At 39.6% G+C, this 12,323-nt stretch overlaps 1 protein-coding gene across 2 annotated transcripts; it reads right to left on the bottom strand.

The window, feature by feature from the left end:
- Positions 1 to 85: 85 nt before the first annotated feature.
- cfap36 (cilia and flagella associated protein 36) lies at positions 86 to 9,285 on the bottom strand. 2 transcript variants are annotated; one of them, XM_084561943.1, is made up of 11 exons: positions 8,884 to 9,285; positions 8,065 to 8,129; positions 7,850 to 7,951; positions 6,176 to 6,290; positions 5,977 to 6,064; positions 4,105 to 4,252; positions 3,740 to 3,829; positions 3,192 to 3,291; positions 2,714 to 2,892; positions 2,304 to 2,471; positions 86 to 1,467 (listed from the first exon to the last, which is right to left on the bottom strand). In XM_084561943.1, exons 1-11 carry the CDS (start codon positions 8,987 to 8,989, stop codon positions 1,384 to 1,386), a joined length of 1,245 nt encoding a protein of 414 aa, XP_084418069.1. In that variant the 5' UTR covers positions 8,990 to 9,285; the 3' UTR covers positions 86 to 1,383. The 2 variants fall into 2 exon arrangements, with proteins under 2 accessions (XP_084418069.1, XP_084418070.1); XM_084561944.1 differs by lacking the exon at positions 3,740 to 3,829.
- Between the last annotated feature and the right edge of the window lie 3,038 nt (positions 9,286 to 12,323).

The following is a 12,323-nucleotide window of genomic DNA, read 5'->3' on the forward strand; positions in this document are numbered from 1 at the left end:
CATCATAACTAGCTCGGGAAAATGAAACGCCAAAGTCTCTGATTAAGACAGAAGCTCAAACGTCAGACCAGCTCCCACTGACTGACCCCTACTCACCTATCTACAGATTCAAGCTTCAGTTTTTATACACTCAGTCGAAGTCCATTTCTAGAAAATGTGATTTATTTAACAGCATACATGATAACAATATTACACAGAAATCGGTGCATTGTGATTTCTTGAAGTGAAGATAAATACTGCACTCCTTGTAGAAACGGTTCTCTTGGCGCCTTCATGAACACGTGATCAGCTCATCTTGACAACATCCACTGGGTTTCTTTAACTAGCATGAGCCGCTACAGTGGCTAATATTACATTCACCTTAGCATAAGACCTCCCAGACAAGTCTCCCACCATCAATAATGCTCGACCCCCTGATTCTCACAGACCAGCAGTGCCCAACACGGACTCTGAATCATCTCACGCCTCATAGCATTTTTAACCGTCGTGTACAGAGGAATGAGCCCGGGGCTGTATCCAGAATCCCTCCACCAATTAAACTGGATTTCAGACACAATCCACCTCACTGACTGACTGACTGACTGATGTAGTGTTGCATAATAATCATTTTCACATCTACTCAAAGCGCAGCATCGTAGTGTGACACTTCTGCGGCGACAGACTATTTGATTATCACCTCTGACGGTCACTTTCTTGATTTATCATCAATAAAATGGAAGAAATTTGAAAGATTCCATACAGCTTATTTTATTCCATCAACAGTTACGTGTCAAAATAATATTTTTAATGTGCACTTTTGCTGGAAAATGAAAAAAACAGCTAACTGTCGATTGATCAGTCAGTGAATTGTTGCAGAGATTTCGAGCAGGTAGTGTACATACTGAGAACACAAATCATGTAGGATTTTTTAAGGGAAGTACATAGAGCATGAAATAGCCAGTAACTTTATAGAGACTCTAAAGCATCATTAAAGTAAATATAGTGCACTTAGTGGTAACTGAAGGGTGATTTTGGACACAGGTCAGGTATATCTACTCATTTGAAGTTTAAGTGAAATAAAAACCAGTTCCTAATAACCTTGGCAGCAGGCAGCATATTGCCTGACTAACGTGTGTGCTTTTCAGTTGGCCTGACATTTCTCACTAAAAGAAATCTTGGAATACTTGTGTGGTTTGTTATGAGTAGAGACGGTCTGCCTGTATAATCAAAAACTAAGACGCATATTTTTTGCTCTGTAGACAGCAGTGAAAACTCGGAAGAAGGAAGATTCTTTGGAGAAAAACGGCGATGTAAAGTGGATTGTGTGGCAGCGTTAAGGAAGCCATTTGAATATCAGAGTAAAGAGACAGAACAGAAACATGATTATAGCACTAGGAGGGGAAGTTATTTCTTGATAACTTCCTCTTTCAGCTTGTCAGCCAGATGTTTTCTCTTCTGGAGCTTCTTCCTCTCTTCTGCAGATATCTCCTGTGTAATGAGACCAGATCGGGAAGTAGGGTTAATAATCACCAGCGATGGCTTCAGATGTTATGGGAGTGAAAAAGCAGCAGGAAAGACTACTTAAATGCCACCAAACAAGTTTACATTTATTAGCAAGAAAACTAAAAAGAAATCAGCTGCTATTGGGAATCCTGATATCCTACGCTCACATTTTCAAGGTTCTCAAAGTAGTAGCAAATGATCATTTGTAGAAAACATCCAAGGTTTTATGGTGAATAAATATTCTTTAAATTCCAACACCTTGAAATATGGAGGCAGAGGATTTCCAGTCAGTTTGACAAAGTTTGGACAGAGAAAAAGGGGAGAGCACTACACGGCAAAACCAAATCAACACACGAGGCATGAATGACAACACGGGTTCACATCTGGCAGTGGCAGCTGACGGATCACCTTCTGTTTGGAGGAGTTAGCAGCGTGTTGTGCTGTAGGAGGAGCAGGAGCAAGAGGAGGAGGAGGAGGGGAACAAGCCCCATTCCTCTGGGGCTGCCCCACTGCCTCCTGACAGACCAGACCAGAAACAGGGAGGAGGAAATTAAGAAAACGAACCAAACAAATAAGTCAGGAGAAAAAAAAGAATAAAAAGCAAAGAGTAAAATGTGGGTTACATCAAGAGGACTCAGATAAATTCGTGGGTCATGATAAAAATAAAAGAACCGTGGATACTGACTGTTCTGGATTCTGTAGCGTTTACAGATACAGAGACTTTCATTTACTTGAACGAGCCAATATGAGGGATAATCAAATTTTTTTTTCTATGACTTGAGCCATTAGATCCTGACCTCCTTAGAGGGGGCTGTATTTACCGGTGTTGTGCTGGTGGGCGCTGGTGTGGGTTTGGTGGGTGCCTCCTCTGGTGGGGTCATCTGCCTGGTTTTCTGCTGTTCTTTTCTGAGTGCGTGCAGCTTGTCTCGCTGCTGACGGAGATACGCTGCCCTCTCCTGGAGCTGCTCCTGCTGTGACGCTGACAACTCCTGGAGGGAGGAGGAGGTGAGGGTCAGACAGGAGGAAGAGAAGTGCATCTCAGACCATTCCAACTTTGTGTATTATTTTTGTCTATAAAAACAGGCAATAATCTGGTTGGATCCAACATCTAGTCATGACTGGGATGTCCAAATTTAGAACTTACAGTATATTTCACTCTGTGAGATGCAGCATGCTTCATGCTATTCACTCAACTGATGACGAACTTTCAGCAGCAAACACACTGACTCACTTTATATGGCTTAGAGAAACCAGCCTCCCTGTGTGCCTCCTCCAGACACGCCTCAGCTGAAGTCTGGCTGCTGCTGCTGCTGCTGCTGCTCTGCTCCTTGGTGTGAGGACTGACACAGATGGACGGCTCACTGGACTTTACAGGAGCTCTCACTGCTGGAAGTACTCTGGACTCTACACCTGTACACATAATCAGTTTGGTAGGCTGCAGCTGGTTGTTTATTGGAATAATACCTTTAACAGGTCGTACTTCATTAGTAATATTAGCAGGACTATTGATCATCTATGAGTCAATAAGAAAAAGTTATCTGCATTTAACATATGAAATCTGTAATCCACGTTGTCTTTGTGTGGTTAAAATAGTTTTGAAAATGATTCTTTGCATTTATTCAATGATTTCTTAAGTTAGAAATAAGACCAGTAAACCACCTCTGTGTGTTTCAGATTTGTTGGTGACGTGCTCACTCTTCCTGAGTTACCTGGTGTGGATTTAGAGGAGGAGCTGCTCTTTGCCGCACTTCTCTGTTCTCCACCTCCTGTGGAAGGCGTCTTGCTGCCTTCTCTCCTGGAATGGCTCACCTGGATGGAGTGAGTCACAGCCATTAATAATATTTATTCATTTATTATTAAGTTCTGCCTACCATTGCAACAAACCAGTGCTGGAATTATTTGAAGCTGGTGAATCAAATCAATTTGTCAATAGTGTGTCAACACTGCAGTCAGAAAATGTTTGAGCATATGAGTGACCTGATGTATGACTACAAAGCTACTACATGACGTATCTACTGTACAGGCTGACTGAGAAGTGTGCCCTCAGGATGCAGCGATACCAAGGTTGGATATCATGCCAGTACAAGTGTAGCACACAGTGCATGTTGGACCATATCCCTGATTCACATCTGTAACTAAGAGCAGGACTACCACACCCAAACTCTAACCAATTGAATTAAAACAGTATTAACAAATCCTTAGATTGGACAGTAAGCTGTGGTTGAGTCACTGATTCAAACATGGGTAGTTCAGTTACCAGAGGAACCTCAGTGGCGGTGTTTCCGTTCTCTAGTGGGGTGTGGTGACCACAACTGGTGCTGTTGTCACTATCCCCCTCAGGTTTGGCCTTAGCATGGAATGAATAGCACATTGGAGACAGTGTGAAGTTACAAATGACAGATGAGGCTTTACTTTATAGCATTTAAAATAATTACAGTTAAACTAAAGGCAGGTGTTTCACCGATGCTGCAGGTTTGGAGAAATCAGAACTGTCGTCTTTTATACCAGAGGGTAGGTTCTGTTTGGGTGTCTTGCAAAAGAAGCCTCACAGGGATTACTAGAGGTTCCAGTGTTTGGCTGGTCTACAGGTCTTATTGGCTCATGCGGCTCATGATTCTTTACCTTGACAGTGTTGCTCTGTTGGCTGGGAATCTTGGCCTCATCAATCTCTGCCACAGGCTTATCAGAACATCTGCTGGAGGTGGAACCGACCTCTTCCTCCAAAAGCAACCTCCTGGACATTTCCTCATCGTACTCCTCTTTTGACTTTCTAAGGAAAAATTAGCAGGGGGGAAAAAGTACAGGCATTAGCCAATATTAGTTTCATGTTTTGCTCATCTTTTGAATTCCCACTATGCATAAATTTAAGAAAGTAAACAAATGTATGAAATGTCTGAACGTGATCTTACTACTGAGCATCCAAGAGATTTGGACTATGGGCAGAGTATGTTTAGTAGCTAAGGTGTGATAAGAGTCTTTAAGAGGTAAGCCGGTTCTATCAACCATTTGACCCTTGGCTCACAACACACAGCAGATCTAGAATAAGCAAGCTATGTCAGGGATTTCCATGTGATAACTACGCTATTACCAAACTCGGTCCACAGATCCTTTAATTTGATTTATTTAATAGCTTAAACTGCCCTAGCGGAAGCTTCTGCAAAGCATTTAATAGTAGGTATACAGGTACACTAAGAGATGTTAGTACTGGGGCTGGGACTCGTCAAAAACTCTGCAAAGATGCATTCCAAAGGATTCACCGAGATATTGACAGCACAATACATTTGAACTGCAAATCAAGCATAAATGAATTACTCTAAAAGTTGTCCTTAAACAAAGTGAAAATCTTTCAGTGAATTTGATTTAACTCCCAAATCCACAGGGCTCACGTCACGTCAGTGCAGAATGAAAGTCAATTTGCAGACCTGAAATGTCTTGATATTTGTAATTCATCTACATCACGGTAAACATTTAGTTATACGATATCATAGCATGGTAATGCAGCTGCAACGAGAGACTAAGGAATTCCCTCATGGTGCATTCAAAGCCAGCTGCAGAAAATCTTTGTATCAGCAGGTTTTTACATGAAATGCAGAGACAATGGAAATTCTTTTAAAAGAAAATTTGGTGGTCTAAATTTGTTGTTTCAATTTCTCTCCAAGATGATTTTCAGTCCACACTGTAACCAGTTTCGTTCCTTCCCATGTACTAACATGTGTCGTAATGACAATAAAGAATCCTTGAATCCTTGAATATGAACTACCAACTACCACAACTAACTTCAGTTAGGCTGCTGTAACACCTAACACGGTCACAGCTGCTATTAGTTCCTCATATAGAGGCTAATTGGTTTGAACCACTGTCGTTCTGCCACGAGTGCATAGCTTGAATACTGGCAATATAGATAGTGGTGTGATCCTGTGACTCTCTCAGTAATCCGGTCGATTCAAAAGGAATCATCTACACTGAAATCAGCGGTGATGAAGACAACAAAAATCAAAATACAATTTTTCTTAGCTCAGCTGCTGAGTGTCAGTCCCTCAAACCTAAATTAGCTGGAGCATAATGAGCTTAGCTGCAGTCCCATTACACTCTGTGTGTTCTACTTGGCCTGGCTGTCACCAGCAAAATCCCATAAGACAGCAGGGATAGGAGCTTCTAGACGCCTGGGCACATACGAGCAGGGGGCATGAAGAAAATCTGGAAACTACTTTAATACAGAACTAATAACTAAGAGTGTCTGAGTGACAGCTACATGGGGACAAGACATAAAAGTGTAACTGTCAATTTGAGGATTATAATATTTCTTTGATTCTACCTCTCAAAATATCTTTTTGCAGAAAACCTTTTTTTCTACTGGGGATTTTGATTTTATTCTGATACTGCAAGCAATTTAAATGTTAAAGAAAACCCTTTAAAAAGCGAAAAGGGGAAAGATCAACCTGTATGTGCGTGTAAACTAAAAAGCTAAAACGCAATGGAGTTGAAGTGACTTACCTAAGAACCTCCTGCAAGATTTTCATCTCTTGCTGCTGCAACTCTGTCATCACGTCCACACCATCAGTCAGGCACTCTGGGAGGGCTCCTACACACACAAAGGCATTTTACATGCAGCATTCACTCTGCATGGAGTGTCCACACTCTGCAAGTATGGACGTTTGGACATATACAGTATGTATGCATAAATGCAGCCTACCGTTCGTTTCTTTAATGACCCTGAGGGCTTGAAGCTGCATCTCCATGTTTTTCTGGACCATCAGGGAGCGAAACATCTGGAAGTCGTCTGTAGCCAGAACTGGCTGGAACACCGTCTGAACAACAGAAATAGAAACTGTGTATGTATGCTGAAACCACACGGTAATGACGACTGAATGGCACTGATATTTGTGAGACACAGTGCTTTAATGCCAGTCATTTCAGAGTATGTTTAGATAAAGGTTAACACAAGTGTTACATACCGCTAAAACAAAGGCAGCTGCAGCTGTATGAGCTTTCTAGGAGATGTTTTTCACCAATCATCTAAATTGCCTCTCTCTGAGGTCTCAGGACATTTCAAACTATTAAGAGGCTGACACATTTGAAAAGCTTAGGCATTTAATAAGTTTGATAAGTTCTCTATTGCAGGACGATCATTGCTCTCAAGATTCTTGCCCTGTTAACCCACTGAGGATCAGGACAGGATGTACTTCCTGGATGGTAGGCACTCAACTCAAGCCTCTGAAAATTAAGCTGTGTTTACAAACAGCCGTGCTTAGGCCTAATCTTTCACATTGGCTTCCTGTCTCTACCGAAAGGTCTGCCCCACATCTAATGCTAACTAATGCGAGGCAAGTCTTTCTGGCCAACCTTTAATAAATGTTCAGAGCTCTTAATACATTGAAACTGGGTTACAAACACTTTTTTGGTCACAATTTAATGTCAATTCAATGTCTCTTATGCAATAGTGCTTCTTCCTGATGCCAGAACCTACATAAGGTTAGGTAAACAGAAGACAAAATCTCAGCATACAGCAAACTTCACCTTCTGCTGCTCTTAATCTTTCTTTAAGGAGAACTCGACTCTCCTTGAGGACATTAATTATTTATCTTAGAAGTAATTAATGGCATCCAAATCCCTTGAGGATTGCAGTGAAATCCAGAACTCCATTGCTGCCAACCTGGCACAGCCGTGCTACACCTATTGATTGGTGCCAAAGAAAATCCATAGACACACTGTAAGATTTTAAACACCAGCTAAAATGTAATCTCTATATTCTTATTCAGACGATATGATACGCTTTTAAAACCTTACGTTAACTTGGAATACAAATACACACTACACACATGTGCGATGTGGCTTCTGTCCATAGCAGTGCTATTTAGCACCAAATCTATTCAGTTTTTTTTTCTAGATCTAGATACTGAAGAGGAGGTAGATCTTTCATGGTTTTGGCTTTAAATAAAAGCACCTGTCAGTTTCACAAAAACCGTTACATGTCATAATGACTCCTAAACAAAAATACTGGTCAGACATGTCACATGGGACTGCAACATTTAACTTGAATATTCAAAAGAGACAACAACATTTCTGAGACTATGCAAGTATATTGTTCCAAGTTGTAGGTATACTTATGAAATGACATAAGAGATTCCTTCCACATACATATTGTGTCCTTTACTTGATCCCAAGGCATTTGTTCTCTGCATTTAACCCATCTATTTGTAAAAACAATTGCTTATTTTTTGCTGCTTTGTCGGGAAAACACATTTGCACAGAAGGGGAAAACAGTTATATTTGGCACCAGGTAAAACAGCACTGGAGTTATTTAAGCAAACCCCATCTTTAAGTCTCCCTAGCAGGCCCGACAGCGCAAGCAACAACCTTAAAGTACCTGCAGAGCTCTGGACTTGGCAAAGGGAGAGGTGCACGCATCCAGAAACTGCTGCTCGTTGATGCCAACCTCCTGCATGTAATTCTCCAACAGCTTCTCCACCTACAAAACCAAAGCAGCTTACACCAGTCCAGTTTGACAAGTCAGCAATATAAAACACCCAATGCTGATGTAAGAATACATAGGTTTCAAACATCCTGAAAATGTGTACTCACCAGTTTCTTGTACTGCTGATGGATTTCGGTGTATGATAACTTGTTTTCATCTTCATCGTCGAAAACTGAGCAAGGGTCAAATAAAGATATAATTTAGCATTTATTCTGAGCCTACAAGAGATGCTTGATTAACACTTCCTAAAGGATTTTTGTTTACATAAATCTTTACAGTGCCTTTAACAGTTTTGAAGCGTCAAGTGCACACAGAAGTTAGTATTGTGGAATGATTTGCCTCTACACATTAGACAAGAATCTTCTCTGTTTCAAAATCACTTCTTAAGTCTCTTCTCCTTGGCCTTTGACACCCTGTAAGATGTTGACTTTATTTTATTTAATTGTATTGTTTTTACTGCATGGCTGCTGTCTTTATACTGATGCTTTATGTTTTTTTATGTTATTTATGTCTTTTATTTATTTATTCTGTAGAGAACTTTGGTTCTCTTTGGTGGTTTTTAAAGTGTTTTAACAAAGTTGAATTGGACTGGATTACATTGGATTGCCTTCACGAACTGTTTGATAGCTAGGTTTAGCTAACTTGTCGACGGTATGTTTACTGTTGTATAATTTGCTACTTCTATCCTCAGCTATGTCAGGGCAAAGAAGGCGACTTCTTAAAAGCATATGATTCTAGTTCATAGCGAAGCATGCATTAAGTGAAGCGAAAAAAAAATATCATGCGGTTAAATTATTAGACATTACTAACAGAACCAGACACGTAAACACAACATCGGAGTCACAAGTTAGCTTAGCCACCGAGCTAACGGTGCACACCTCCAGAAAAGCTTTGTTTACTTCAAGACTGAAATGAACTCGTTCTACCTGTGCATTTGTTTTCCATAAAGTCCGTGACAGGAATGACCCACTCGGGACTTCCTAGATAGCCAACGATGCTCTCTATGACCCATTCACTGTCATCCTCAGCCATGTTGGCCGCCGCTTGGTAACGTTAGCGACAACGGTTCGGGCACAGCGATGATGTTGTTCAGGTCGGGACGTCCAGCTTCGCTCGCAGCACGAACATGCACAACACAACCCGAACAGATTGGGCGGAAAGACATCTGGTTTATTGTTCTTCATACACTATCCTCCATGATTCCTCCGTGGATGTTGTTTTATTTTTTTTTCCTCACTCGAAGAGACGGGAGTATCTCCGAGAAGAAATGCGCAGTCATGAATTTCAGAGTCGAGAATGGTGACGCCTAATCGGTTGCTGGGGTAACCGTTACGTCAGTGCGCTTCTTCTCGAGCCCAGCCAGGTAGCTGCAACAGGAAGTGCCACTGCTGTCTGTCTGATAGCTCACGTTTTAAAGGTATTAATACAGGTCTCTTTATCAACATGCAGCCAGTCACACTCTAAACAAAAACATAGACACCCATTTTATTTATTTATTATTTATACATTGTGTACAAGATTGCACTGCAAAATACCTTGATGCACTTCTTTTTTGCATTGATTGTGCAACCGCCTAGACATGTTAGAATTCGGAATGCATCCCCATCCAAGTCATGTGGTTGGTGATCGTAAATTATACACCTACTTGAGGAAAAGCTTTCTGAGAAATGGAGAAAAATAAGAAAGAAGCACAAATGTTACCGACCTGGGCTGTAAACTGCTCTGTGACTTGAAGTGAGTACCAGCTTTGAGCATGTTTGATTTGACTGTTGGTAATGCAGTAATGCATCTAAAGGCTTACAAGAAAAGATCTAAAAGAAAATCATGTATGCTCTGGCAATCTTGTGCCTACAGTTCTGTACAGTTGTATACATCAATAACGATGTTTATCCATTCTGTAATTAGACCTTTTTACTTACAGATGTACATTTCAACGACAGTATTCATTTATCGTATATTTAGATTTTGTACTTTTATCATGTGTAGTTGTAAACATCAATAACAGTGTACAGTGACTGTACAGTTAAAGTTCCATTTGTAGCTTCCTTGATTCCTCCTCTATATCTTGTGTTTTTATATTCCTTTATTCCTTTTGTATTCTGTGTTGTAATATATTTTAGAGGAAGCAGTTAAGAGTAGTGACAGTAGTTCAGCAGCAGTTCCAGTAGTAGTAGTAGATGTTGTCTGTGTCTTGTCTTGTCAGCATACTGTATACTGTATGTAACACAGCCGGACTAGGAGAAACAGTATTTCACAACTCTGTATGTTTGTAATCTTTCAGTAGTGATCCAAAATGCAATGGAGCTTAAGGCGGATTGTAGGCAGATGCTAATGCATAGAAATGTTTGAAATTTAAGTTCTCGTACATTCACATTTGCATGCATTGTTCTTTTTTCTTCAATCAGCTGGTTTATTTCTCTTGTAACCTTGGCTTAGCAAGAGGCCTTTGATTCAGGCTACATACAGGATCCGACTGACATCAGTGAACTTCTCAGGTAAGCCACTTTGCTTTAGTAAACAGTCTTTGTGTTAAGAAAAGCCAAATCCCTTACTGCACACCTAAACAGACAAAGAAACACAGTCAAATGCATGTGCACTCGGAAAGCTTAGATATTTATTTTTTTATTAAGAGTAAAAACTGAGTGATCATATAATTCAGTAGTGTGCATTAACACGGATATTCAATAAATATACATTCCTTCTGTATTTTTAAAGGTATACAAGATTTCATCATTAGCATCATCTCTAGAAAGGCTCATAGCTATTGTGCACATTTCATAAAGGCAAGGCATGCAAGCAGCAGTCATGCCGAAACAATTCAACAGAATAAAGGTAGGCGACATTAAAAGCTATAAGAGTAAGCATTTCCAATGAACCATTCAGTGACAGTGCTACGTTCTGCGGCTCCTTCCAGACTGATAAACCCTTCTGACCTCAAGAAAAATGGTATCTTTTACAGATTTCTCACTTAAAATGACTTGGGTTTTTTTTCAGTCTCACTGAAGTAACACAGACAATGCACAGCATGTGTTATAGAACCATTCCTGTGTTTTAGTTTTTGCTTGAACTTTGTAATTTGCATGTTGCAGATTGTAAACCAGTGCAGAGGTTAATCCTTGGCATCTGTGTTCTCTGTTTTCAGAGCTAAAATAATCTTCTCTGAAAAAATATCATTAAAAACGTAGTCGTGGTCCCTACTGATACGAAATTAGTCACTGTTGTTAAAAACCCAAATAGTCTGAAAACAAGTCAATAGGTAATATACATTAAGCAGCATTCCTTCTTCAGTGTGACAGTTATAGATAATAGCAGCGTAAAGTAGTGGATCTGACTCCAGGCAATACAGTTTAACAATACAGTGTGGTAATATAGTGCTTTACAAGAAAATATGTGATGCTATTATTGAGGTTATACTGTACGATTGTGTGGGTGAATGAATTATTAATAATGGATGAATTAGTGTGTTGCACACAGAAATGGAGAAAATGTAGGGGCACATACAGCAGTAATGCAAGTTTTTTTTTTGTTGTTGTTGTTTTTGCATGTTAAAATTAATATGTCAATGTTTTAAAATGAAATTACCATTATTATTCATATATTATGTTATCTGATATTTTGAAGTAGCATCAATAAGAACACTTTCAGTTCAGAGTTTTGCAGATAAACAGCAACATTCACATTACACTGCATTTTTATACATTTTGCATGAAGTGACATATAATTAGCAGTCAGTGAACCAATGCATACTCAAGCAAGGCTGATTTTTATAATGTCAAATTGCAGAAGCAAGAAGAAATGTCCTTTCTTATGACATCCTCTAGATGGCAGAATTTATCCATAATAACAAGTCTACAATTCTTAACTGATGTGTTTTTGATGACAAATGCTTGGTCATATCTTTGCATTTTTGAAACAAGACATAGCTTTTTTTGGACTTGTAACATAAACAGAGCAGACACAAAGTCTGCACATGTAAATCCTCTGAAAAACCATAAAGCCCTCAATTGTTTCTACCAATTATCACATTGTTCAAGGTCTGCAACCAAGGATTTATTTTCAAGAAGAAAAAAAAAAAAGTTAAAAATGTCCATCATTATTCCTAAAAGTTAGATCCAAAACTGCAGACATGTGGTTTAATATCATAAAAAGTTAAAAACACTAGCAAATATTCACATTGACAAACCAGAACCAGGAAATTGTTGGCAATTTGTTTGAAAAAATGACTGATTAGTCAATTATCAGAATCATTTGCTGATGAATTTTCTCTCAACCACACTGAAGTCTTTCTGTTTACAGCTCAGCTTTCTGCAAGTTTAGCTCCACTTTTTTTCCAAATGTTCGTCCTGCTAAACAAATTCAGACAAAA

Source organism: Chelon labrosus (genome assembly GCF_963514085.1).
Source record: "Chelon labrosus genome assembly, chromosome: 15".
In the NCBI taxonomy this organism is placed as follows: domain Eukaryota; kingdom Metazoa; phylum Chordata; class Actinopteri; order Mugiliformes; family Mugilidae; genus Chelon; species Chelon labrosus.